The sequence below is a fragment of the Macaca nemestrina genome, chromosome 1 (genome assembly GCF_043159975.1).
Source record: "Macaca nemestrina isolate mMacNem1 chromosome 1, mMacNem.hap1, whole genome shotgun sequence".
In the NCBI taxonomy this organism is placed as follows: domain Eukaryota; kingdom Metazoa; phylum Chordata; class Mammalia; order Primates; family Cercopithecidae; genus Macaca; species Macaca nemestrina.
The window spans coordinates 222,355,356-222,383,236 of NC_092125.1; the positions used below are offsets into that span (position 1 = coordinate 222,355,356).

The 27,881-nt window shown below is 54.5% G+C and overlaps 2 protein-coding genes across 7 annotated transcripts; one reads left to right on the forward strand and one right to left on the reverse strand.

The window, feature by feature from the left end:
• The first annotated feature begins 84 nt into the window (after positions 1-84).
• LOC105473160 (mitotic arrest deficient 2 like 2) lies at positions 85-16,316 on the forward strand. 2 transcript variants are annotated; one of them, XM_024790136.2, is made up of 9 exons: positions 85-229; positions 11,236-11,287; positions 11,377-11,495; positions 13,181-13,252; positions 13,849-13,949; positions 14,655-14,749; positions 15,064-15,137; positions 15,624-15,716; positions 15,980-16,316. In XM_024790136.2, exons 2-9 carry the CDS (start codon positions 11,248-11,250, stop codon positions 16,019-16,021), a joined length of 636 nt encoding a protein of 211 aa, XP_024645904.1. In that variant the 5' UTR covers positions 85-229; positions 11,236-11,247; the 3' UTR covers positions 16,022-16,316. The 2 variants fall into 2 exon arrangements, with proteins under 2 accessions (XP_024645904.1, XP_011725100.1); XM_011726798.2 differs by lacking the exon at positions 85-229 and adding an exon at positions 10,655-10,811.
• Positions 16,317-16,746: 430 nt separating this feature from the next.
• LOC105473159 (F-box protein 6) lies at positions 16,747-27,664 on the reverse strand. Of its 5 annotated transcripts, none has more exons than XM_011726796.3 (6): positions 27,521-27,664; positions 22,907-23,195; positions 19,388-19,514; positions 18,750-18,845; positions 17,370-17,505; positions 16,747-17,163 (listed from the first exon to the last, which is right to left on the reverse strand). In XM_011726796.3, the coding sequence occupies exons 2-6, from the start codon at positions 23,190-23,192 to the stop codon at positions 16,927-16,929; spliced, it is 882 nt and encodes a 293-aa protein (XP_011725098.2). In that variant the 5' UTR covers positions 23,193-23,195; positions 27,521-27,664; the 3' UTR covers positions 16,747-16,926. The 5 variants fall into 5 exon arrangements, with proteins under 5 accessions (XP_011725098.2, XP_011725097.2, XP_011725099.2 ...); XM_011726795.3 differs by lacking the exon at positions 27,521-27,664 and adding an exon at positions 27,344-27,445; XM_011726797.3 differs by lacking the exon at positions 27,521-27,664 and adding an exon at positions 27,034-27,200.
• Between the last annotated feature and the right edge of the window lie 217 nt (positions 27,665-27,881).

Here is a 27,881-nt window from a genome sequence, read left to right on the forward strand (position 1 = left end):
CGGCGGGTGGCGGGCTCGACTGCCCCCAGCCGAGGGGCAGCCCCGGGGCCGGGCCCCGCGCGCTCCCGGCCAGCGCGCCCTCGGCAGCTGCGCTTCGCGTTCTGGGCCAGCTCCCCAGAGGCCTAGGCGCCGCCGCCGCGAGGGCGCGGGGCAGACAAAGGAGGCAGACAAAGGCGGGCGCAGCCCAGCAGCCGTGCGGGCACCGGGCGAGGCGGGCCCACTCCTCCCGGTGCGTAAGAGCCGCCTCGGCGCGGCCCAGGGCGCGTGGGACGGCAGGGGCTCCGGCAGCGGTGGCGCATCTGGAGCGGCCCCGCGGGGGGCGGGCGACAAAGTGCCGCGGCGGGGGGTCCTCGGTGGACCCCAACAATGGAGCGAGGCTGCGCGCTCAGCTGCGGCCGCGTCTGGCTGGGCAGGGGCCCGGGTCCGCAAAAGGATTATTCCGCCTAGACTGTCAAAAGGGACGGAAGAAATGCCCAGGGCTGGGGAGGCGGGACGGGGAACGGCGGGGCCTTTGTAGCCGCAGAAAGTGCGCAGAGTGGGCAGGCGGGGTTCTCCGAGAGGTCGCTCCTGGATGTGGGGGTACAAAGGGTGTTCAAAGTGCTGCCAGCTCACCTGGGGCGCCGACGGCGCACCCGTGCCCCCTTTCCCGATAGGGAAGGAAGAAAGACAACGGCCCCAACACACACACACACACACACACACACACACACACACACACACACACACACGGAAGGAAGAAAGACAACGGCCCCAACACACACACACACGCGCGCGCGGCCCGGCTGTCGCCACACCCCGTCCAAAGCCGGCCTGAAGCTTCTCAGACCGGCCCAACCCGGACAAAGCCAGCGCTGGGGCCGGCTCATCCATCACCGCGCGGGGCGCCGTGTCCTGACGACGCTGGGAGTCCGGGAATGCGGGTTATGGGTCCCGTGGCTCCCATAACTCACGACGGGGTCGGTGGGGCCACGGACGCTGCAAAGATCAAAGAGCGATAGGGCCGGACTCCCATACGTGGGAAGCAGCGCTCCCACCTGGGGCCCTGAGCTCTCCAGGTGGCTTCCATTTCGACTGTTTTCTTTCTCCAGCGGGTGGCAAATTACGATTTTGAGGTTTTAGAACACAGTTCTGCCGTCAGGCTAAATGTCTGTGTGTTCCTCTTCTGATGCCGTCCCTTGTGGTCTCGGGCAAGTCGCCTAACCTCTGAGCTCATGATTATACCTAAATTTCAGGGTTCCAGTATTGAACGCAGTGCCCTGTGTAAGGAGATAACGTTTCTAAGGATGGTCCATAGGAAATGCTCCTGAAAAATTAGCTACCATTGTTACTATGATATTACTAGCCTGGTGGGCACCAGGATGGATTGATGAGAACACTGGACTGTTTATTCACAGAAAAGTTTGAGTCACCCATCCCATAAATACCGGTGGAACACCTACTATGGGCCAGCACCAGAGGTAGGATAGTAAATAACGTGGACAAGAATCCCTGCCCCCATGGAACTCAGATTCTAGTGAAGGAGACAGAAGATAAGTGAATAAATAAAAATAAATGATGTCAGGTGGTGATTAGTGCTATGAAGAAAAGGAAAGCACATTACAGACAAAGCATGAAGGGAAGAGGTGTTGTTTTACATAAAGTTTTTAGGAAAGGCCTCTTTGGTGGGGCAGTTCTTTTGGCAAAGAAAAGAAGGTAATGAGCCACGTGGTTGTGGGAAGACTATTGAAAGCAGAAGAGCCAGTGCAAAGGTCCTGGGGCAGGAGTGTGCTTGGTGTGTTTGGGTGAGAAGAGTCAGGCTGGAACAGAGCGAGGTGACATCAGACGGGGAGCTGGGGTAGGACCATGTTGTTACAGGAAAGGGGTCCCGACCCAGACCTCAGGAGAGGGTTCTTGGATCTCGCACAAGAAAGAATTTAGGGCAAGTCTATAGAGTAAAAAGTTTATTAAGAAAGTAGAGGAATAGCCGGGCACGGTGGCTCAAGCCTGTAATCCCAGCACTTTGGGAGGCCGAGACGGGCGGATTACGAGGTCAGGAGATAGAGACCATCTTGGTTAACACGGTGAAACCCCGTCTCTACTAAAAAAAAAATACAAAAAAACTAGCCGGGCAAGGTGGCAGGCACCTGTAGTCCCAGCTACTCGGGAGGCTGAGGCAGGAGAATGGCGTGAACCCGGGAGGCGGAGCTTGCAGTGAGCTGAGATCCGGCCACTGCACTCCAGCCTGGGCGACAGAGCGAGACTCTGTCTCAAAAAAAAAAAAAAAAAGAAAGTAGAGGAATAAAAAGAATGGCTACTCCATAGACAGCACAGCACTGAGGGCTGCTGGTTGCCCCTTTTTATGGTTATTTCTTGATGATATGCTAAACAAAGGATGGATTATTCATGCCTCCTCCCCTCTTTTTTTTTCTTTTTGAGACGGAGTCTTGCTCTGTCACCCAGGCTGGAGTGCGGTGGCACGATCTTGGTTCACTGCAACCTCCACCTCCCAGGTTCAAGCAATTCGGCCTCAGCCTCTCCAGTAGCTGGGATTACAGGTGCGCACCACCACACCCAGCTAACTTTGTATTTTTAGTAGAGATGGGGTTTCACCATATTGGCCAGGCTGGTCTTGAACTCCTGACCTCAGGTGATCCACCTGCCTTAGCCTCCCAAAGTGCTGGGATTACAGGCGGGAGCCACAGTACCCAGCCCCTCCATCTTTTTTTTTTTTGAGACAGAGTCTTACTTTGTTGCCCAGGCTGCTATAGTGGCATGATCTCGGTTCACTGCAACCTCTGCCTCCTAGGTTCAAGCGATTCTCATGCCTCAGCCTCCCAATTAGCTGGGGTTACAGGCACACACCACCATGCCCAGCTAATTTTTTGTATTTTTAGTAGAGACAGGGTTTTGCCATGTTGCCCAGGCTGGTCTCAAACTCCTGACCTCAGGCAATCTGCCTGCCTTGGCCTCCCAAAGTGCTAGGGTTACAGGGGTGAGCCACTGTGCCCGGCCTTTGCTTCCCCTTTTTAGACCATATAGGGTAATGTCCTGATGTTGTTGTGGCATTTGTAAACTGTCATGGTGCTGGTGGGAGTGGAGCAGTGAGGATGACCAGAGGTCACTCTCGTGGCCATCTTGGTTTTCGTGGGTTTTGACTGGCTTCCTTACTGCAAACTGTTTTATCAGCAAGGTCTTTATGACCTGTACCTTGTGCAGATCTCCTGTCTCATACTGTGACTTAGAATGCCTTAGTCATCTGGGAATATGGCCCAGTAAGTATCAACCTCATTTTACCCAGCCCCTACTCAAGATGAGGTTGCTCTGGTTCAGACACCTCTGACAATGTGAGCCTGCAAAGGCTACGGGGAGGACTTGGGTTGTTTAGAGGGACCAAGAGCAGAGCAGAGACATGATCCGACTTAGGTTTTTAGCAGGTTTGCTGATTTGCAGAGAGAGACTCTGTCTCAAAAAATAAATAAATAAAATAAAAATTAGCTGGGTGTGATGGGGCACACCTATAGCCCCACCTATTGGGGAGGCTGAGGTGGGAGGATCGCTTGAGCCCAGGAGGTTGAGGCTTCAGTGAACTGCTATTACATCACTGAACTCCAGCCTAGGTGACAGAGTGAGACCCTGTCTCCAAAAAATAAAATTAAAAATAAAAAAAATTTGGCTGGGCGCGGTGGCTCAAGCCTGTAATCCCAGCACTTTGGGAGGCCGAGACGGGCAGATCACGAGGTCAGGAAATCGAGACCATCCTGGCTAACACAGTGAAACCCCGTCTCTACTAAAAAATACAAAAAACTAGCTGGGCGAGGTGGCGGGCGCCTATAGTCCCAACACGGGAGGCTGAAGCAGGAGAATGGCATAAACCTGGGAGGCGGAGCTTGCAGTGAGCTGAGATCCGGCCACTGCACTCTAGCCCGGGCGACAGAGCAAGACTCCGTCTCAAAAAAAAAAAATTAAAAAAATTTAAAAATTGGCCGGGCGTGGTGGCTCAAGCCTGTAATCCCAGCACTTTGGGAGGCCGAGACGGGCGGATCACGAGGTCAGGAGATCGAGACCATCCTGGCTAACATGGTGAAACCCCATCTCTACTAAAAAAATACAAAAACTTAGCCGGGCGAGGTGGCGGGCGCCTGTAGTCCCAGCTACTCGGGAGGCTGAGGCAGGAGAATGGCGTGAACCCGGGAGGCGGAGCTTGCAGTGAGCTGAGATCCGGCCACTGCACTCCAGCCTGGGCGACAGAGTGAGACTCCGTCTCAAAAAAAAAAAAAAAAAAAAAAAAAATTAAAAAATTAAAAATAAAAAAATTGGACAGTCCATGGAACAGAAAGTAGATTAGTGGTTTCGGAACTGATGTACCCGGCAGCACACTCTGGGCATTAACAACCCTTCTCAAGACATGGGGAGTGATGAAAATGTTCTGAATGACAAAGTAGCGATGTACAACATTGTGACTATACTAAAAACCACTGAACTGCACCCAGTGAAAAGGTGAACTTCATGCTTTGTTTGTTTGTTTCTCAGACGGAGTCTGGGAGTCTCGCTCTGTCCCCCAGGCTGGAGTGTAGTGGCGTGATCTGGGCTCACTGCAAGCTCCACTTCCCCAGTTCACGCCATTCTCCTGCCTCAGACTGCCGAGTAGCTGGGACTACAGGCGCCCGCCACCACGCCCAGCTAATTTTTTGTATTTTTACTAGAGACGGGGTTTCACTGTGTTAGCCAGGATGGTCTCCATCTCCTGACCTCGTGATCCGCCTGCCTCAGCTTCCCAAAGTGCTGGGATTACAGGCGTGAGCCACCGCTCCCGGCTTATGGTTTGTGAATTATATCTCCATAGAGAAGTTTTTTTTTTAAAATGGCAGTTGAGCTGGATCAAAAGTTCTTATCTTGTGGCCCAGGATGGCTGCAGAATATATCTGGACACTCCTGATGTTGTGTAAGACATTTAGTGTCTCTGGGCCAGGGGCAGTGGCTCAAGCCTGTAATCCCAGCACTTTGGGAGGCCGAGGCGGGCACATTACTTGGGGTCAGGAGTTCAAGGCCAGCCTGGCCAGCATGGCGAAACCCTGTCTGTACTAAAAGTACAAAAAAATTAGCTAGGTGTGGTGGCACATGCCTGTAGTCCCAGCTACTTGGGAGGCTGAGGCAGGAGAATCGCTTGCACCAAGGAGGCGGAGGTTGCAGTGAGCCGAGATCACGCCATTGCACTCCAGCCTGGGCGACAAGAGTGAGACTCAGTCTCAAAAAAAAAAAAAAAAAAAAAAAAAAGAGAAAGAGACATTTTGTGTCTCTGTATAGAAGCCCAAAGTTTAAGAACATACGACCAGGCTAGGCGTGGTGGCTCATGCCAGTAATCCGAGCTTTGGGAAGCTGAGGTAGGAATTCTGGAGGCCAAGTGTTCAAGACCAGCCTGGGTAACACAGTGAGACCCTGTCTCTATGAAAAAAGAGCAGACGACCAGCAAGGTCCCCCTGACCACTGAAGGGTCAGCAACACTGGGAATCAGTAGAATCCCACAGAGGGAATGGTGGGTGAAGGCCTTGCTCTGGCTGCAGTGTTGAAAGCCATCTCAGGTCAGCAGTGAACCCCGAGATCTGGGACAGCTGACCAGGTCAGGCCTCACACCAGAAGGCAGATGAGAGTGGAGAGGAGCTGTCGGCCGGAAGCCCTTGTCTTTAGGCGTCTTGTTCCGTGATGATACGTGTCCTCCCTAGGGCAGCTTGGGAGTTGCCTGCTGCCTTGGGAAATGGAAATGGAGCTATGGGGCGGCCGCTAAAGATGGTTTGGATGGGGTTTTGAAAAGCATGACAGCTTGTCCAGAGTGTTTGTTCTGGGGCTTAAATAGTGTATATAGACCTTAATATCATTGTCATAACAGCCATTAATTGAGCATTTATGTGCCAGGCATTGTGCATTTTATTTGTTTGTTTATTTTTCGAGACAGGGTCTCACTTTATCACCCAGGTTGGAGTGCAGTGGTACAAACATGGCTCACTGCAGCCTTGATTTCCCGGGCTCAAGTGATCCTCCCACCTCAGCCCGCTAAGTAGCTGGGACTACAGGTGCATGCCACTATGCTCAGCTAATTTTTATATTTTTTGTAGAGTTTTTGCCATGTTGCCCAGGCTTGTCTCGAACTTCTGAGCTCAAGTGGTCCGTCCGCCTTGGCCTCCCAAAAACCTGGGATCATAGGAGTGAGCCACTGTGCCTGGCATTGTGCACTTTATGTTTTTTATAAATATGAACATGGACATAAGCATTTGCTCTTTGCTCAATCCTATGAAATTGGAACTACCATTATCCTATTTTACAGATGAGCAAACTGAGGTTCAGAGAAAGAAGAGCCTCACAGCTAGTTAAGGGGCAGCATTGGGGAGAGAAGCAGCAGGCTGGACACATGAGCAGGACGAGTGGGTGCTGGGGACACCATAGGGAACATGCCACAGCCCTTGCTTTTGTTTTTGAAAATAACTTTTCTCTGCATAGTGCCCATAGCCCAGGCACTGAAGCCAATGTCTTTTGCTCCTCATCCAGACTCAGTTGAGATTCAAGTCAGGCAAGTGGTAATGAGCCACTGTCCACCATAATTTCATTCCTCTGTCACTCATTCTTTCATCCACTCATTTGACACACATTCGCTGAGAACCTGAATTTGGGCTGGGCATGGTGGCTCAAGCCTGTAATCTCAGCATTTTGGGAGGCTGAGGCAGGAGGATCACTTGAGCCCCAGAGTTCGAGACCAGCCTAGGCAACATGGTGAGATCCTGCCTCTGCAAAAAATTTTAAAAATCAGCCAGGTGTGGTGGTGCACACCTGTAATCCTAGCTACCCAGGAGGCTGAGGTAGGAGGATCTCTTGAGCCCAGGAGTTTCAGGCTGCAGTGAGCTATGATTGCCCCACTGCACTTTAGCCTGGGTGACAAGGAGAGACCCTGTCTCTGGAAAAGAAAGAAAAAAAAAAAAGACAGAGAGAGAGAACCTGAATTTGGCTAGGCACTGCATTGAAATAATGATTGAGGCTGGGTCCCTGCCCAGGGTCATTGCAACTGGATGGGCCCCTGAGCATCAGGGTATCAGGAGATTGTCACCAGGTTATGTGTGGCTCACTCTGTATGTCCCCCATACCCATGTGATTGGTGTCCTGGGAACCTTCATTCTGCCATCAGCCTGGTGGAGATGGGAGGGGTCTTGGAATCACCTCTGGGGGCTGGAAACCTTATTACCTGGTTCACTCACTGTGTGTTTGTTTTCCATAAACCCCAGCAGTCCTCTTCTGCGCGTGCAGGTCTTTCTCTTTGCTGGGCTGGTGCTCACAGCTCACCTTCTCAGTTTCCACTTCAATGTCTCTTGGGAGTGATTTTCCCTCCATCCCCATTGCAGATCCTCAGGGACCTGCTCTAGTTGGCAAATAAGCTCTCGCTCCCCCTAAACACCCATCCTTCCTTCCCAGCTGCCTTCCTACATATTGTCATTATGGTGAAAAATATGCAAATAACTTTGAACAACAGTTTCCCAGCAGACGGGTGTTCAAAAATGTAATAAATTAACCCCATAATGTAATCTGGATCCCGTGACCATCCATCATGCTGATACGATTAAGATATGCAAAACCAGATGCTGAGGAGCCCATGGATGGAGCGTTGGCAGAGCTCCCCGGATGGGCCCATGCTGACTCGGCCCCCTGCCCCTGCTCCCACCCCCATGGAACCTGAGGCCATCAGAGGTTTAGGGAACATCTGTCTGGCCTGTTCATTTCACTAATGAGACTGAAGCCTTTTGGGGGTTTGGGGTCAGATCGGTTTGAATCCCTACCCATCTGCTTCCTAGCCCACCTTCCTTCTGTTTGTGATTGGATCTGAACCCAAGGCCCCAAACCCAGACTTTTTTTTTTTTTTTTTGAGATGGAGTTTTTGCTCTTGTTGCCCAGGCTGGAGTGCAATGGTGCGATCTTGGATCTCAGCTCACCACAACCTCCGCCTCCCGGGTTCAAGCGATTCTCCTGCCTCAACTTCCCGAGTAGCTGGGATTACAGGCATGTGCCACCACGCCTGGCTAATTTTGTATTTTTAGTAGACACAGGGTTTCTCCATGTTGGTCAGGTTGATCTCGAACTCCTGACCTCAGGTGATCTGCCCGCCTCAGCCTCCCAAAGTGCGGGGATTACAGGCATGAGCCACCCACCGCGCCCAGCTGACATTTTTTTTTTAATTGCAATAATTTTGGGTTACATGGATAAGTTCTTTAGCGGTGACTGCTGAGATTTTGGTGCACCCGTCACCTGAGCAGTGTAGACTGTACCCAATACATAGTCTTTTGTCCCTCACCTCCCCACCCTTCCCCTAGAGTCCCCAAAGTTCAATATATCATTCCTATGCCTTTGCATCCCCATAGGTTAACTCCCACTTACAAGTGAGAACATACGATATTTGCAAACCCAGATATTTTTATCCACAGGTTTCTAGTTGACAAGGTGGGTACCCCAGTGTCAAAAGCTGTTGGGACCTCAGTTTCCCCAAGGAAAAATGAGGGTTGAGTTTATGTCCCCCAAGGTTTTTCTCACGTTCTTAGCTCTGTGTGTCAGGAATTCTATGGGTGGCTTGTATTGTGTCTTCTCGGGGCAGAGGGCTGGGGCTGGGAGTCCATGGACGGAGGGCCTGACTTGAGCCCCAGTGCCCCTCACACTGTGTCCTGAAGGCCATCCCACAGGAGTCACCTGACTCTCAGTTTCCCCACCCCAGGCCCCAGTCTGAAGGGCTCCTTTGCAAGGAGTTGCCCCCTATGACCGCCACTGCCTGTCACCAATACAAAAGCTGCTTAAGCAGCCTCCAGAGAGGGAAAGGAAAGACGCTTGTTTTTCCCAAGTTCTGCAATGAGTCAATCTCAGGGAACCACGGGACACTGTCTATAAGCCAGTGAGCTGTTTGGCCAGCTCTGTGTGGAAATGGCATGATGTGGGCAGGATCCCCACGTCTTGAGAAGGGTTGCTGTCCCCAGAATGTGCTGCCAAATGCACCAGTTCCTAAAACAAAATCATCCGTCCCTTTGGACGGATGATTTTACATCACAATTTTACAAAATGCATCATATTTTTACAAAATGCAGATATTCTCTGGGAACAGTCCAAACCTCTGTGGCGATTCCGACACTTTGCTGGGCATCCGGGCCCCTGGGGAGCTTGTTAAAGGGCCAGTGCCCTGCTGTGCACCCCACCTTGATCAGGTTGCTCTGGGCAGCACAGCAGCTGTGATTAATGGGCTCCTGGGGGATTCTGATGCAGATTTCCTAGGACTGCATTTGAAGAAATGTTTTGCTGACATTCCTAGCTTAATGGGTTACTTACAAGTTACTTTTTCTCTCCCCATTAGAAGTCTGGAAATGCAGGTTTGAAGGCATCAGGGGGTCGGGGGAGGGATCCGGGTCTCCTATAATGAGCTGTAAATGATAAACAAGCCTGGCTAGATCTGTGACCAAACAGACGGATGGGATTAACAAGCTCTTACCTCCCTGGAGGTCGCAGACAAAGTCCTCTTGGCTTCTGGTCCTGACTTGTTGCCCACTAACTCCGTAGCTGCTTCTCAGATCTTAGTTTTCTCAGTTGTAAAATAAGGGGGCTGTAAATAAGTGGAAGCCCTGGTGTCAGAAGAGGCATCAGAGCTAGGTTTGTATTCCCACTATGTGATTTTGGCGAATTAGAGAACGTTTCGGGGCCTGTTTAACCATCTGTAAAGTGGGGCTGTAAAGTGGAGATTTAGCTGCTAGGGTTAAGGAGGGAATTACAGGAATCAGTGTTTGATACATAAGAAGCACTAGATGCTAGTCATTTCTTATTATTTTAATAATATCATCTCTGAGGGCCCTTTCAGGACTTCCAGACGGAGTCCACGTCCGTGGGGGACTTCGGAGCAGTAAAAGGTAGCGGCAGGAGGCACCTCGGCCATCGCCCACCCCACTAGCTGGGAGACTCCGGCAGGTTATTCACCCTTCTGCACCTCGCTTCACTCATCTGTATAAGGGAACAGTCAGAGTAACTGCCTCATGGAGTTACTCCGGGGACTTAGATAATCCAGGGACACACGTAGCCCAGTGCCCAGCACTCGGCTGGAGCTCCATAAAGGTCAGCTATTGTTCTGAAGCGTAGGGCGGGGAGGGTTCATCCTGTTGGGCCGTCAGGCCAGGCTGTATTTAGGTACCCGGTGGGGGCGGGGCGGGGGCGGCGCCGGTGCACGCCCTCTTTTTTTAATTTTTAAAATTTCACCCGGGTCTTGACAACCGGTGCAACCCTGTCCTCCCCTGTTCCCGCCCCCGAGCCAGAGGAGCCTCTTTTAGGTGGGCAGCTGCAGGAATGGTGACTCGGGTTAGCTCAGATGTGGCTGCCCTTAGTCCCCAGCTGCATCCTCCCCTTTGCCCTCCCCAGCAACCCCTACCCGCCCTCTTCCGGCGCGTGCTAAAGCGAGAGAAACGCCCTCGGGGGAAGATATGTAGCAATCCGATGGAACTTGGAGATCAACGTTTTGTTTTCTTCGCGCCCACCTGAAGTCGAAGGGAGGTGGAGTGGCGGGTCTCAGCCCCTGCCCGACGCCGAGACCCGGCCCCCGCCCCCCGGAGCCTAGTCCCCGCAGGCGGAACCGCCCTGTGCGAGGCCGGGTTTGGACTGCGCGGGAATGGGCGTGGCCTGGGTGGGGCGGGCTCTAGGACCCGCCGGAGCGCCGTGAACGTCACCCAGCGGCGCCGAGGCCCCGGGTTGAGCGGGAGGCGCGATCGGTCCGGTCGGTGGCTCCCCGCAGCGGGGCCGGGCCCGATCTCGGGCAGGAACCGAGCCCAGAGCCGGTACTAGGGGAGGGAGAGGGGGCGGATTCCCGCCGGGAGGGATCCGGCCGGGCAGGGGGCGGAGTCTTATTCCAACCCAGCTTTGCTTTCCGCGTGTCCCGCTTTGCACTGCCGGCCCTGCGCATCCAGCTGTTTCCCTCTGCGTCCGCGGCCCTGCCCTTTTCGGGGGCACCGCTGTGATCTTTACACCCCCCGAGACGGCGGAGCGAGGGGGCGCGGGCGGCCAGTGGATAGAGGCTGATGCCCCCAAGCACGGACGCCAGCGTCGGGTTGGGGGTTCTTCCCAGCTGCTCTGAGCCTGTGCGAAGCGGGAGGTCATGCCCCAGTTCCCACGGACTGTGGGGAGGGAAGAGACGGTGGAGGCGAGCGGGTTCTGGGCTCCTGGGTGTCTAGAACTACCCTCTGCCCTTGCCCCACCACTCAGGTAGCGGGAAGGATGACCACGCTCACACGACAAGACCTCAACTTTGGCCAAGGTAGGGAGGCTGGACCTGCGGGGTCGGGGGCGGGGGCGTCTGGGCTGGCGGGCTTCCCGGAGCGCACCACCGGCTTGTGCCCCCTGCAGTGGTGGCCGATGTGCTCTGCGAGTTCCTGGAGGTGGCTGTGCATCTCATCCTCTACGTGCGCGAGGTCTACCCTGTGGGCATCTTCCAGAAACGCAAGAAGTACAACGTGCCGGTCCAGGTGAGGCACGTCCCAGAACCACAGAGTGGGTACAGGGTAGACTTTTAAAAACTCTTCGGTCGGGTGTGGTGGCTCACGCCTGTAATCCTGGCACTTTGGGAGGCCAAGGCGGGCGGATCACTTGAGGTCAGGAGTTCGAGACCAGCCTGACAAACATGATGAAACCCCCTCTCTACTAAAAATACAAAAATTGGCTGGGCGTGGTGGCTAACGCCTGTAATCCCAGATACTCAGGAGGCTGAGGCAGGAGAATCGCTTGAACCTGGGAGGTGGAGGTTGCAGTGAGCCAAGATTGTGCCACTGCATTCCAGCCTGGGTGACAAGAGCGAAACTCTGTCTCAAAAAAAAAAACCTCTTCCACTTCAGGCCAAGCCAGCACTTTATTTTTTATTTTATTTTATTTTTTGAGACTGAGTCTCGATGTGTCGCCCTGCCTGGAGTGTAGTTACATGATCTTGGCTCACTGCAACTTCCACCTCCTGGGTTCAAGCGATTCTCCTGCCTCAGCCTCCCGAGTAGCTGGGGATTACAGGCGTGTGCCACCACACCGGGCTAATTTTTGTATTTTTAGTAGAGACAAGGTTTCGCCGTGTTGGCCAGGCTGGTATCGAACTCCTGACCTCCGGTGATCCGTCCGCCTTGGCCTCCCAAAGTGGTGGGATTACAGGCATGAGCACTTTATTATGAAATAGATTTTGTGTTAGATAATGTTGCCCAACTGTGGGCTAATGTAAGTGTTTTGAGTGTGTTTGGGTAGGCCTGGCTAAGCTATGATGTTCTGTATGTTACATGGATTAATTGCATTTTCCACTGGCGATATTTGATGGCTTTATCCAAACAAACAGCAACAAACCCATAGTATCCAAACAACAACAAACCCATAGTACATTGTTGAAGGTCACCTTTAGAGGGAAAAGGAAAAAAAAATTGACATTTACTCACTTTTTCTTTATGATGAAGTGATTGAAGCTCAGAGAAGTTAAGGAATTTACCTGAGGCCTCACAGTTCCTTAGTTCTTAACTTTTGAAATCTGATTACGTTTTTCTGGATCCTTTTTCTGGAAAAATGCCCACATGCACAAAGATACAACTTTAGGGACTTTTCAGACTCTGGAGGAGTCCATGGACCCCACATTAAGAACCCCTAATGGTATATTAAATGCTCATATTGGGATTGAGTTCTTATCTTTTTTTTTTCTTTGAGATGGAGTCTTGCTTTGTTGCCCAGGCTGGAGTGCAGTGGCTTGATCTCAGCTTACTGCAACCTCCGCCTCCCAGGTTCAAGTGATTCTCCTGCCTCAGCCTCTCGAGTAGCTGGGATTACAGATGCCACCTTATCTGGCCAATTTTTGTATTTTTAGTAGAGACGGGGTTTTGCCATTTTGGCCAGGCTGGTCTGAAACTCCTGACCTCAGGCGATCCACCCACCTTATCCTCTCAAAGTGCCAGGATTATAGGAGTGAGCCACTGCGCCCAGCCTGAGTTCTTATCTTCTAACTTCTTTCTCCATGGATAAATTCACAGTTGTTAGCCTCTTGAGGGAAAGTGGGGTCTTCTGGGTAGGGGGCCCTGGAGAGCTGCTGGGCCTCTGACGGAAGGCAGACAGGGCCTTGGGCTCCTGGTCGTGTTGGATGGTTTCCCCATCTGTGCTTTGGGCCTCACCAGCCGCATGGTGTTGTGTGCAGATGTCCTGCCACCCGGAGCTGAATCAGTATATCCAGGACACGCTGCACTGCGTCAAGCCACTCTTGGAGAAGGTGAGGGTGCACTGGGCTCCCCAGCCACCTCACCCCATGCTCACCCCTGTCCCTCTATGCTCACGGTCCAACTCTGGGATGGGGTGATGCTAGGACTCTGTGGCGTCTTCATGGCTCCAATACCCAGAAGCCTGTTCCCTGCACTCTGGAGACCATCCCAACCCAGGGGCAGGCTCCAAGGCATGTGGGCCATGTGCAGGGTGCCTGGGGCCTGGGAACCTGGGTTGAAGCTGGCTGTGAGGAGGGACTGCCCTGGTGGGCTCTGGGTTTTTCTCACATCCGTTCCCTGTTCTCCACGCTAAACGTTCTGTCTGAGCTGAGCCCCTCAGGGCTTCTTCCCCATCTAGTCCTGATCTCAGACTTCCTGGGACCTTCCCTCTGGGGCCTGGTTATTCCCTCAGCCTGCACCGCTCATACCGGAGGGTGCCAGCTTCTCAAACCCGCGCTATCTGGGCTCTTGGGGACGCCCAGCCTAGCAGCTGAGCAGGGCTGTGAGTGGGCCGCTTCCCCTCCTTCCTTGGGCAAGGGGGTGGAGGCGGGGTGGTGGAGTGGGGGTGGGGTGTCTGGCTCTGCAGCGGGGGTTCCTCTCCTTGCAGAATGATGTGGAGAAAGTGGTGGTGGTGATTTTGGATAAAGAGCACCGCCCAGTGGAGAAATTCGTCTTTGAGATCACCCAGCCTCCACTGCTGTCCATCAGGTGGGCTGCCCCTGCCCCTCGCCCACTAGCTGGCAGCAGGTCTGTCTCTGGCAACACACCCACCCCTTTAAGGCAGCCCTTGAATACCTTGGAAAAGGCCTGGGAGGAGAAAGGGCAAGATGCGCCAGCCTGACAAGGGGACAGCCTGTGAGCAGCTGAGATGGGTCCAGAGAAATAAATGACATGAGCTACCCAGGGTCACCTGGGTAGGGGCAGAGGCCCAGGACACAGAACCAGTTTTCTGACTCCTCAGGCAAGTGTCCAGTCAACTTGAAGTTGACCTTTGGCACATATGTTAGTTGGTCAACTGCATGCTTCTGATGGTGAGGTCAGGGCACTGGAATCTATGCCCAACCTGTCCCCACAGGCTGTGTGGCCTTAGGCAAGCCCTTTCCCCTCCTGGCTTGGCGTCCTGGTTCTTGGGCCTGGCTGCACATTAAAACCACCTAGGGAGGCCTCCTCAGATCGCCTCTATCTCCCCTGCCCCCCGCCAAATTGTGACTTTGTCTGGGGTGGGGCTGGGCATTTCTTGTAAACTCCCTTGCTGGTTTGAATTGTGTGGACCGGATAGGCAGCTGGGTCCTAGGCATGCAGCACTCTCAGAGGCACTGGAGGGGGTTCTGTACCCCAGGTCTGCATCCAGGCTTGGTGCCTGGGGTGGAGGGGAGGGCGCCAGTGTGATGGGAAGGCCTCCTCTCCTCTCAGCTCAGACTCCCTGTTGTCTCACGTGGAGCAGCTGCTCCGAGCCTTCATCCTGAAGATCAGTGTGTGCGATGCCGTCCTGGACCACAACCCCCCAGGTGTGTCCACTCCCCACCCTCTCTTCCCTTGGCGTTTCCACGGTTGTCTCGGGTTGGTCTGTGTTCCCAGGTCCATGTTTGGCTGCTCTGAGACTCATCTCTTCCTAACCCTGAGAGTCCACCTCCTCTGGGAAGCTTCCCTGATTGATTCCACCTGGCTTCCATCTCCCTATTGACTGGGGCTTTTCTTAGCACTTGCTTTGCCATCTGCTCTGGGGGTGCTGCCGAGCCAGCAAGGGAAGTGGGAAGAGGCTGGGCCCAGTGGCAGGCACCAGGGCGGCGGGGGAGCCTCCACCAACCTCTTGCTTCTCCAGGCTGTACCTTCACAGTCCTAGTGCACACAAGAGAAGCCGCCACTCGCAATATGGAGAAGATCCAGGTCATCAAGGTGAGATGAGACGGGTCTGGGTCTGGGTGCAGGCTCTAGAAACGTGATGTGGCAGTTTCAGGCAGGCAGGGGCGTTGCCTGTGGACCGGATAGGGAGCCATCCATTATATTGGTGCAGCAGTGCCTGGTACCCAGCAGGTCCTCAGGCCTGGCCACTGCTCCATCTGGGCACTTGGGGCAGTGAGGAGCTCAGGTGGAGCCACCTGCTGAGGCCCCCAGCTCATCCTGGCTCTTCTGAAGTGGGGGCTCTCCAGGGAGGGGTCCTGGCCCATCAGGTTCAGCATTGGTGCCTGGGGCTTGTCCCTTGGGTTCTATGGACTTGGCCTCTGTGGGGGATGGGGGGGCCTGGGGTCTGCATCACCAACAGCTTCCTAGTGATTCTGAGGCTCAGGTTGTAGGCCCCTGGTCTGGAGTGGGAGGGACAGCAAAGTAAGGGCAGGCAAGGGCCCAGCTCCGTCACCCCCCTGACCTTTGTCCCCTCTCTAGGATTTCCCCTGGATCCTGGCAGATGAGCAGGATGTCCACATGCATGACCCCCGTCTGATACCACTAAAAACCATGACGTCGGACATTTTAAAGGTGAGCTTCATGGGGATGTGGGAAGCTTATTTAGGGGCTGCTTAGGAAGTGAGGCCTGGCACTGAGGCCTTACTAGAGGGCTTGGGGGAGAGAACGAGGGAATGCCTGGTGGAAGGCTCCTCCCGTCTCTACTCTTCTCCACCTCGGCTATGGCCACGAGGCCCCACCCTTGGCGGAGATCTGCCCACCAGGTGCTTCTGTGTCCTCCAGCAGGGATGCCCTGGCTGTCTTGCTGACTGTGGCTGTTTGTTTGTGTTCGTCAGATGCAGCTTTACGTGGAAGAGCGTGCTCACAAAGGCAGCTGATGGGGCATCTGCCACCTCACTGATGCCCGAACTGTCAGACTTTGGGGGATCCCCGCCTAGGGCAGTGCTGCATGGCTGCCCTGATTCCAAGTGCTCTTATCGCCTGTGTGTGTGGATCGCCCGCCCCAGCCCAGGGCCGCTCAGGTCTGCTTGGAGGATGCCTCCCCCAGGAGGCAGTGAAGGATGCCGCAACCTCGACTTCTCAGCCTCCTGGGGTTCCGCCGGCAAACACTGTCTGTCTCATATACTGTGCTGTGAGTTCTTTCAATAAAGGGGCCCCAAGGGCTGGGCTGAACTGATGCCATCATTAACCAGAGTGGGAGGGACAGGTATGGCCAGGGGAAAACCTGGTGGGGGAGTGCTGCTTCTCCACCAAAATGCCAGGGACCCCCTCTCCCCACTCCTAAAATCAACCCCAGGTTGATTTTACTGAAAACATGTATTTTTTGTTTTTTTTATTTATTTATTTATTATTATTTGAGACGGAGTCTCGCTCTGTCTCCCAGGCTGGAGTGCAGTGGCGTGATCTTGGCTCACTGCAAGCTCAGCCTCAGCCTCCCGAGTAGCTGGGACTACAGGCACCCGCCACCACGCCCGGCTAATTTTTTGTATTTTTAGTAGAGACGGGATTTCACCATGTTGGCCGGGATGGTCTCGATCTCCTGACCTCGTGATCTGCCCGCCTTGGCCTCCCAAAGTGCTGGGATTACAGGCGTGAGCCACCGTGCCCAGCCTGAAAACATTTATTAAAACAAAACGTCAGAGCTATGTGACAGTAAGTTTCCACAAGCTGGTAGGGTTGAACCGGGGCAGGAGTCGCTGGTACAGGGACTTCACTGCCCACCCCATGCTCAGCTCCTGCATGGAGGAACCTCTGGCTGACCCGGATACAGTATGGACAGCTGTCAGAAAATCTGGAGAACAGCTTGGTAGGGCGATTGGGCAGCCTCCTCCTGTCCATGCTTCTTCCCAGGCTGAGCCTCGGAGGAGGCCTGGTTCCTGGTCCTCTTGTGGCTGACGACGATGCTGCTGTTGGTGACTCGGGGCCCATACCAGCCTGCCCAGTACTGGGTGTCACTGCCCCCGTGCTGAAAGAGGATGTAGCGGACACCCCGGGGGTAGTCTGAGAAGGTGTAGGAGACCTGCCGGGAGGAGGGGACAGGAAGTGACCACCAGGACTGGGGAGGGGAAGGCAGGAGCCAGGTCCTCTAAGAGAGCTGCCCAGGCGGGAAGGCAACAGCTCCAGGCCAGAGAGCAGGGGCACCTTGGGCCCTGAGGCTGCCCCTTGCTTCTTGCCATCCTGGCCCTAGGAGGAGTGGGTAGAGAGAGCAAGTGGGTGAGGCCTCACCTCTGTCCATGCAGCATTGTTCCACTGTTGGATGGTCACAGGTGGGGGCTCGAAGGAGGCCAACACGAAGTAGTCAGCTGAGGTCAGCTGCACCTTGAGTTGGTAGGTGCAGCCACAGTCGGCTCTGGCAGCAAACCTGGTGGAGGGGTTGAGAGCCCTGTGTCCAAGCCACTGAGGGCTGGCCCCAGCACTGGGGGCAGGGGGGACCTACACATTGGAGCTTGGAGCTTTGTTTCCCATCAGCCAACACTGCTCTGCCTGCTAGGCCCAGCTGGCTTCAGTGCTCCCTATGCCCCACTGTGGCCTGGGGGTAAGCAGTTGGTCCATGCTGGCCTCAGTTACCCCATCTGAGAAAAGGGACCCTTTCGGGCATCCTACTAAAGATGTGACCTCAAAAAGCAAAAGACCCCTCCAGAGAGGCCTGGTCTGTCCAAGCCACGTAACCTGTACTTAAAATGGACCAGGCTGTGGATTCAGTGGGCAAGTCAAGGGGGTGGCCTGTGTAATGGGGCTGGCACAGAGCTCACCTTCTGCTCAGCCCAGCCCAGCCACCTCTCCCCTCTGCAGCTCTGCATACTCCTCCAGCCTCGCCCATTTATCCTCAGAGTGGCGGCCCTGGGCCCTGCCTAGAACTGGGGTCCTGCTTCTGCCACCGGTCAAGCCAGAGCCTGGCACACTTCTGTGCACAGAGTAGGAGCTCAAAAAAGAGTCATGGGATGAATAGGAAAAGGAGCCGGGGAGGCAGGTAGGTCAGGGGACCTGGGGGTTTCCACCCAGTCCAGAGAGGCCTGAGAGTCCTCTGTTGCCCAAGTGCCTGTCAGGGTTGACCGGGCACAGTGGCTCACGCCTGTAATCTCAGCACTTTGGGAGGCCAAGGTGGATGGATCACTTGAGGTCAGGAGTTTGAAACTAGCCTGACCAGCATGGTGAAACTCCATCTGTATTAAAATGATTAAAAAAATAGCCGGGCGTGGTGGTGGGCAACTGTAATCCCAGCTACTCGGGACGCTGAGGCAGGAGAATCGCTTGAATGTGGGAGGTGGAGGTTGCAGTGAGCCAAGATCGCGCCACTGCACTCCAGCCTGGGTAAAAGAGCGAGACTCTCAAAAAAAAAAAGTGCCTGTCCATGACAACCCACCTGGGGGCCTCAGCCTCCTCATCTGCACATTGGCGCTGCTGTGTCCTGCTGACTCCGTCACAGGGTGGTGGGGAGGCCAGGAGGTGCCGCAGGGTCTGGGCACAGAGCGGGGGCAGAGGCCAGGGCTACCTGGCTCTACGACACTGCTGGGCACAGTGGGCACTTGCTATGGCTTGTCTCACCCGGCACAGCAGTAAGACGAGCATGTAGAGTGGGGGACACAGGCCGTGGACCCTACTCACCAGTCCTTAACCACGATGTCCGGCCGGAATGTGTCCAGTAGTTCCTCCCAGTAGCCCTCAGCTACAAGGTCCACCAGCTGGGACTTGAGGCACATTCTGGGGAGCAGAGTTGGGGGCTTGCGTACCTGGGTGTGCTATGCATGGCCCCCCCTCACCCAAGCCTTGGCAGCCCCTGTAAGCCCAGGGAGGTGGTTTGGGGACTTAGGGTATCCTTTGGCCGCTGCAGGACAGGCACTGGCTGGGGCTGACTGGTTTCTCCTCCAGTGTAGGAGGGAGTCTGACCCACTTGTGCCTGGGTGGCATCTGATTCCAGTCCAAAGGCCCAGTGTTCCAGGGCACCAGGCAGGGCACTCTTGTAAACTCAAGTTCCTAGCTTAGGGATGGATGCCTGTAGATAGCCCTGGCTTATCTTAACCACCCAATGGACTCCTGGCCTGCTTCAGTGATCCCCACCCCCACTGTCCATGAACACAGCACTGAATGACTCCAGGAAGCAGTGACTCTGGGCAAGTTTTGGGGCCACCTCCCTTGAGCTTCACAGAGAGGCCTTCCCTTAGAAGACTTTGCCTGAGACTTGGCAAAGGTGTCCTAACCCTCTGTCCCCTCCATGCAAGCCTGGTAGGTTCAGTTTGCCTTACTCGTAGGATGTGACAAAATACTTCTTGACTTTGGGGTCAGGAAAATCTGTCCCGTGGGCTCCAGGGAGGCTCTCCACCTTCCAGCGGTCCCCACCATTGAAATCGATTTGCCATGCAAACATATCCTCTAGGAAGAACAGAAGCCGAGGTGAGACCCCCTGTGTAAATCCAAAATACAGCCCTCCCCACCTGGTCCCGGGAGGGCGGGAGGGAGGGTGGTATGGCGTTAGTGATCTTCTTGGGAGGCAGGACTTGCTCATGCTCAGGTTTCTGGGGCTGTGGACACCAAAGGGTTAACAAGCTTGTTCCTTCTCAAGGGCACTGTGTAGCCAAGGTACCCCATCAGCCCAAGTATACCCCAACTGCACCCTGGAGCACCCCTACAAAGCACCCCTCCAACACATTCCCACCTGTCCTCACCATATCAGCTCTGACCTGACTCTGTCCCACCCACACAGTCCCAAACTGGCCTCACTCCTAACACACAGCTGAAGAAAATGCATGTTACCAGAAATTCTAAACCAACCCCTTCCTCACTTCCATGTTGCGGTGGAACTCTGGGAAATACCCAAGTATCAGTTCTCAAAAAATGAAATTACGAGGGGCCTGTGAGAGTACTGTCCTCAAAGACTAATGTGAGGCCAGGCACGGTGGCTTGGCCTGTAATCCCAGCACTTTGGGAGGCTGAGGCAGGTGGATCGCTTGAATCCAGGAGTTCAAGACCAGCCTAGGGAACATAGCGACACCTTTTTTTTTTTTTTTTTTTAAATAAGTAAAATAATTTTTTAAAAAAGGCTAACAAGTGTTCATCCCAACACAGACTGCTTACTTGACCCAGATGGCACCCCAGATGTCCAGGAGGGAGAGGCCCTTGGTTAACGACATAACCCAGATTGGAGGCCCTAGAGGATGGGTTTGTGGGTTTGTTGGTGGTCATGGGAACCAAGATTCCCATAGGGCCCAGATGGCCCAGGGCAAGAGTGCTAAGTGGAGGAACCAGTACCCTTTGGGCTGGGCGGTGTGGTAACATTCATGGGTGGACTTCCATTAGGTGGGCCTGGTGGGTTCAGGGGGGCGATCACCCTCTTCACACTGAACTTAGAGGACCTTAGAAAACAAGGGCGCTTCTCTACCGGTGCTGCCCAGGCAATCACTGGGGCACTTTTCCAATGGCTTGCTCCCCCTCCAGAAGCCCGCTATTCTCAGGTGCTCTGGGGTCCCCAGTAGAGAACCAGAGGAGTAATACAGAAATCTAGGAGCTGGGCTGACGCTGAGTACAGACCTGGGGGTATCTCAGCAAGGCTTGACTGAACACTGCCAGCCCTGGGCAGGCCAGGCTGCAAGGCCAGCTCCATTAGGCCGTGTTAAGCCGAGTGGGCAGCTTAGCTGGGCAGCTTCTGAATGAAATCTGGGGCAGGCAGAGGGACTGAGTGTCAGGCGCTGTCTATGGGGGCTCTGGGATTTGGGGTGGGGGGAGTTTGAGGCCTTTATCTGTCAGGACCAAACCCTGGAAGCTGGGCAATTGTGCATCTTTGGGGAAGTCACTCATCTCGGGCCCAAAGCTCCCCATCTATACAATGGAGTCCACCCTAATTGTCTTGGCATCTCCCAGGTTCCTCTGTGTGTGTGTGTGTGTGTGTGTGTGTGCGTGTGTGTGTGTGTGTGTGTGTGAGAGAGAGAGAGAGAGAGAGAGAGAGAGAGAGAGAGAGAGAGACGGTGTCTCTCTGTCACTCAGGCTGCTGGAGTACAGTGGCGCGATCTCAGCTCACTGCAACCTCCGCTTCCCAGGTTCAAGCGGTGCTCCTGCCTCAGCCTCCCAAGTAGTTGGGATTACAGGTGCCCACCACCATGCCCAGCTAATTTGTGTATTTTTTGTAGAGACAGGGTTTTACCATGTTGGCCAGGCTGGTCTCGAACTCCTGACCTCAAGTGATCTGCCTGCCTTGGCCTCCCAAAGTGCTGGGATTACAGGCATGAGCCACCGTGCCTGGCCTATTTGTTTTATTTTTAAATTATTTTTTCAGAGACAGGGTCTCACTCTGTTTCCCAGGCTGGAGTGCAGTGGCACAATCTTGGCTCACTTCAACCTCCACCTCCTGGGTTCAAGCGATTCTCCTGCTTCAGCCTCCTGAGGAGCTGAGATTACAGGTGCCTGCCACCATGCCTGGCTAATTTTTTTGTATTTTTGTAGAGATGGAGTTTCACCATGTTGTCCAGGCTGGTCTTGAACACCTGACCTCAAGTAATCGCCCATCTCAGCCTCCCAAAGTGCTGGGATTACAGGTATGAGCCACTGCACCCGGCCAATCTCCCAGGATCCTGATGAGGATGAAGAGAGTACAGAGATAGCAAGGAGGTTCTAAGTACACAAACCAGGTCTCAAAATCAGTTGCTGCTGGAGTCCCAACAGGAAGTATGGTGTGTCCGGGGTGGATGGTGGCTCATGCCTATAATTCCAGCACTTTGGGAGGCTGAGGCAGGCAGATCATTTGAGCCCAGGAGTTCGAGACCAGTCTGGGCAACACGGTGAGACCCTGTCTCTAATTAAAAAAAATATATATGGGAAGCGTGGTGCCTGGTACATAGCAGGTACCAAACGAAGGAAGGGAAAAGGGAAAAAAATGCCTGGGAAATACAAGAGAATGTAACAGGCTAAGTGGGGACCTTCAGCTGTGATCACAGGCCCCTCTGGATCCTCATTTTGTTTGTCTGTATAATGGGGCTAACAGGAGGATGGGTAAGTACATTTGTAAAGATCTCCCATGAATACCTGACACAGAGGAGGCCCTTGGTCAACATGAGGCAGCTTGGGCTGTACTCTGGGGGACAGGCGGGTCTGCAGTGTGCTTGTTCTTTCAACGAGCATTTCTTGGGCACCTGCTATGTGCGGGTGTCACTGTGGATGCTATAGCGTAGCAAACAATGTCCATTTGGCCACTGGAACTTGAAGTTTGTGGCAGAAAAAAATAAGGAAATTCTGAAAAAAACCTTTTTCTTTTGGAGACTAAGTTTCACTCTTGTCGCCCAGGCTGGAGTGCAGTGGAGCCATCTCAGCTCACTGCAACCTCTGCCTCCCAGGTTCAAGCGATTCTCCTGCCTCAGCCTCCCGAGCAGCTGGGATTCTAGGTGTGGGTCAGCATGCCCAGCTTCGTGTGTTTTTAGTAGAGACAGGGCTTCGCCATTTTGACCAGGCTGGTCTCCAACTCCTTACCTCAGGTGATCCGCCCATCTCAGCCTCCCAAAGTGCTGGGATTACAGGCGTGAGCCCCCGTGCCTGGTCAAAAATGTTACAGGGCATGAAATGGAGGTGCTATGCTGGAGGTGGAGAGTGCTGTTTTTAGATTGGGAGCACAGGGCAGGTCTCTGAACTGAGACCTGAAGAATGAGAAGGAACCAAGGGAGTGAGGTGGGTGTTTAGGATTAGAGAACATTCCAGGTAGCGTGGGAATCACAAGTGCCAAGGCCCAAGGATGGGAAGGAACGAGCCCGGTGGCGGCCTCCACCCTGCCCCCATGCCACCTTCAGCGCACGGGTTGCGCAGGAGGTTCCTGTGCAGGCTCCGTAGGAAGTAGAAGATCTTCCAGTCGGCCACGGGCTGGTCCCAGTCCTCGGTGATGAAGCCCTCTCGCAGGCACTTGCGCTTCCAGAGGGTCATGAGGTCGATGAGATCCCGCCAGAGGCTGCAGACCAGGCGGCAGTTCAGCAGCAGCTGGCGGGCGGGCACGTGCGTGAACAGCTCCAGCAGGATGTTCTCGGGCAGCTCGTTAATGCTGTCCAGGGCTGCCTTGGGGTGGGGAGCATCCATGGCCTGTGGGTGGGGACAGCGGTTATGAGCCTGACCAGGGAGGTCTAGGCCAGGGACTCCTCTCCAACCCTGCATTAGCCAGGTGTGGTGGCACACGCGTGGAGTCCCAGCTAGTTGGGAGGCTGAGGCAGAGGCTGAGCCTGGGAGTTCAAGGCTACAGTGAGCTATGATTGCGCCACTGCACCCCTGCCCGGGCAACTGAGCAAGAACCTGGCTCAAAAACAAAAACCAAAAAACCACAAAAGAGCATTTCGGAGGCTGAGGGTCCTTCCAGTAAACAGTAGCCCCTCAGTGGAAAGAGTAGTCATGGGACCCACATTCAGAAGAGTACAAGTAGGAAAGTCTTTAGAGACACATATTTTAAAAGGCCCCTCCCCAATTTAAGAAAAAATTGCTTAATTTTAAAGCCAGTGGTTTGGGTGGACTGTAAGATTCTGTGGAGGCCACACTTATCTGCAAAGTTCTGTGAGGATTTTGGTGATTGTTGTTATTTTAATGCTCTGGATTCACTGTTAGAATATAAAATCGGCCGGGCGCGGTGGCTGAAGCCTGTAATCCCAGCACTTTGGGAGGCCGAGGTGGGCGGATCATGAGGTCAGGAGATCGAGACCATCCTGGCTAACACGGTGAAACCCCGTCTCTACTAAAAATACAAGAAAATTAGCCGGGCGTGGTGGCGGGCGCCTGTAGTCCCAGCTACTCGGGAGGCTAAGGCAGGAGAATGGCGTGAACCCGGGGGGCGGAGCTTGCAGTGAGCCAAGATAGCACCACTGCACTCCAGCCTGGGGCACAGAGCAAGACTCCGTCTCAAAAAAAAAAAAAAAAAAAGAATATAAAATCTTTTTTTTTTTTTTTTTTTTTTTTTTTTTGAGACAGTCTTGCTCTGTTGCCCAGGCTGGAGTGCAGTGGCATGATCTCGGCTCACTGCAACCTCTGCCTCCCGGGTTCAAGAGATTCTCCTGCCTCAGCCTCCCGAGTAGCTGGGACTACAGGCGCCCGCCACCACACCCAGCTAATTTTTTTGTATTTTTAGTAGAGATGGGGTTTCACCGTGTTAGCCAGGATGGTCTCCATCTCCTGACCCCGTGATCCACCCACCTCAGCCTCCCAAAGTGCTGGAATTACAGGTGTGAGCCACCGCGCCCGGCCAGAATATAAAATCAGTTTTACATCCCAGACTCATGAATGTTCATTCAGTGGATGGCTAGCGCTGAGAAACCACCTGCCTCTCTCCAGAAGCTCACTCTGGCCTGGAAGTCAGACGTGATAAAACAACCCCATGGGAAGCCCCCACAGCACCCGGCTGGGCTGCCTTGGGTGTCAGGCCAGAATCTACTTGGAGATGGTCGGAAAACAAAAATCAGATGGAGGGTGCCTGAGAAGACTGCCTGGGTTTGAATCCTGGTCTGCAGTGACTAGTTGGGAAGCTGTGGAAAGGAGGGGGTAACTGTCCCGACCCTGGAAGGGCCAGGAGAACCAAGTGAAGCACAGATCTTTGGTCAGCATTGCTGCCAGCACAAACCTGCCCTCAACACTGTCCTCCCTGTACCTCTGCACTGCACACAGGTTCTGGAAAACTTCAAGCAGTGCCACAGCCCTGGCCTGAATCTGTTACCTGGGGGTACCTGATTAGTCCCCTAAGGGGATCCCAGGTACTTGCCCCAGGTAGGTGGGGGTTGGCCAGCAACCAGGGCTCTGCCTTGTCACTCAGGTGGGCCTCATCTGCTTACACATGAGGAGAGAATGTTCTCCACCTACAAGCAGGGAAACAGAACCTTCCTGGCCTCTTTTTTTTTTTTTTCCCTCCCCCAGCCCTGAGACAGAGTTTCGCTCTTGTTGCCCAGGCTGGAGTGCAGTGGTGGGATCTCAGCTCACTGCAATCTCCACCTCCTGGGTTCGAGCAATTCTCCAGCCTCAGCTTCCCAAGTAACTGTGATTACAGGTGTCCGCCACCACACCCCGCTAATTTTTTATTTTTAGTAGAGATGGGGTTTCACCATGTTGGCCAGGCTGGTTTTGAACTCCTGACCTCAGGTGATCCACCCGCCTTGGCCTCCCAGAGTGCTGGGATTACAGGCGTAAACCACTGCACCCAGCCTTTTGCTGTGGCCTCTTCTGATTTTCCATAGAGGCTTAGCCATAGCAGCAGTTCATAGTCTTCTGAAAGCTCCCATCCCAGAAAACCGGAGGGTGGGTGTATGCTGGCTCCTGCCCGGGGAGGAACACTTTACATGGCAGAGAAAACAGGTGAGGTACTTGTGCCTCGTGAAAAATGCTTTGCAAGCTGGGAGCGGTGGCTCAAGCCTGTAATCCCAGCACTTTGGGAGGCCAAGGTGGGTGGATCAGGAGGGCAGAAGTTCGAGACCAGCCTGGCCAACATAGTGAAACCTTGTCTCTACTAAAAATACAAAAAATTAGCCGAGTTTGGTCATGTGTACCTGTAATCCCAGCTACTTGGGAGGCTGAGGCAGGAGAATCGTGAACCCAGGAGGCAGAGGTTGTAGTGAGCCGAGATTGCGCCATTGCACTCCAGCCTGGGTGACAGTGCAAGACACACCTCCAAAAAAAAAAAAAAAGAGAAAAAAGGCTTTGCAACCTTGGCAACACAGGGAGACCCTGTCTCTACAAATAGTGAAAAAATTCGCCGGGCATAGTGGCCAGTGCCTGTGGTCCTAGCTACTCGGGAGGCTATGGTGTTAAGATCTCCTGAGCGCAGGAGGTCAAGGCTGCAGTAGCTCACAGGCATGATCCACCAAACCCGGCCCCTCAGAGGTTTTCTAACTTAGAATCCATGAGGCCTGCTGAGGTCACACTCTAGGGAAAGAAGGAGCCTGCTGGGGCAGAGTGAGCCATGATTCCTCCATGGCACTCCAGCCTGGGCAACAGCAAAACTGTCAAAAAGAAAAAGGCTTTGATAAGGAAAAAAAAAAACTCAACGTGGCCAAGTCTTCTAAGTTATGAGAAGCAAATGTAGCATTCGAAAAAAAATGTAAAACCTGTCAATTAAAAATGCCTGTAGTCTGGGCAACATAGTGAGACTCTGCCTCTAGGAAAAAAAGAGATTAGGTTGGGGGTGGGGACTCATGCCTGTAATTCCGGCACTTTGGTAGGCCGAGGTGGGCTGATCACAAGGTCGGGAGTTCAAGACCAGCCTGGCCAATATGGTGACACTCCGTCTCTATAAAAATATAAAAATTAGTTGAGTGTGGTGTCGGGTGCCTGTAGTCCCAGCTACTCAGGAGGGTGAGGCAGGAGAATTGCTTGAACCCGGGAAGTGGAGGTTGCAGTGAGCTGAGATCGCACCACTGTACTCCAGCCTGGGCAACAGAGTGAGACTCTGTCTCAAAAAAAAAAAAAAAAAAAAAGAAGAAAAGAAATTAGCTAGACCTGGTGGCCCGTGCCTGTAGTCCCTGCTACTCAGGAGGCTGAGGCAGGAGGATCGCTTGAGCCCAGGAAGTGGAGGCTGCAGTGAGCTGTGACCATGCCACTGCACTCCGGCCTGGGTGACAGAGCAAGACTGCCTAAAATAAATAAATAAACGCTGGCAACTTCTAAAGTCACTGTCTAGACTCTAGACCAAATAAAAGTCAGTGGGCTCCAAGCTAGAGGCGTTTAGGCACCAAATAGCTTCCTACCGTGGTGACTGAAGTCTGGTCTCTGGCCCAGTCCGCATTTTCTTGCGCCCCTTCCCCGCCCCCACACGGGGCATTTTGTGGTGGGGAAGTCCATGCCAGCCCTAGGAAGCCCTCACACCGATCGGGTTCCCCAACTGCCCCGCCCGGCGTCTCGTGCTGGCCTTCACCGCACCCACCCTCCCAGCAAGCTCTCGGGGCACTCTTACTTCACCGGTTTCTCGGAAACAGAAACCGTGGCTGGGGAAAGGCAGAGGCCGGATCTCGCAGGCGCGTGGGGCCTGGAGGTCCCCTGACAGGTCTCCGAATCCGGCAATGGCCTCGGGATGTGGCCGGGGTGGAGGCGGCCGCAGAGCCTCCGCCCGGGTGGCCCCGGGGCCAGGCCCCCAGTCCGGGCCCAGCCGCCCGCGCCCCCCAGCCCTGGACGCCCGGACCAGCGCCCGCAGGCTCCGTGAACGCCCAGGCGCCTAAGACCCCGGCTCCCCACTCGCCCGCCGCCCGTCCCCCCGGGGCCGCAACCTGGAAGCAGCGGCGGAGCTCCGGGTCGGCCCGAGCCTACGGCCTCGGCGGCGTCGTCGCTGGGCCCCGCCCGGCCCCGCCGCCGCGTCACGCGCTGCGATCGGTCTCCACCCCCGCCCCGGACCCCGCTGCGTCCCTCCCGGCCCGGCCCCGCACCTTCGCCGCGGGAAGACTAACCTGAGGTCCCTGGAGCCCGGGCCCTCGCTGCGGCCTGCGTGTCCTGAAGCTCAGTCTCCCCCTCCAGGCGGCGGGCGGCTCAGCACCCACACCTGCACCCCACTCCTCCGCAAGGCAAAAGTCCCTGAACGCGAGGCAGCTCACCGGACCTCCGCACTAGTTCCTTCTTTAAGGGGCCCAGGGCTCCACCCTTGACCCTCGGTTCACTCCCTAGAGGGAGGAGCTGACACCCAGCAGGCTCCTTCTTTCCCTAGGGCGTGACCTCCGCAGGTAACAACCTGAGGGGCTGGGAGGTGGCTAACGCCTGTGATCCCAGCACTTTGGGAGGCCCAGGTGGGGAAGGTTGCTTTAGGTCAGGAGT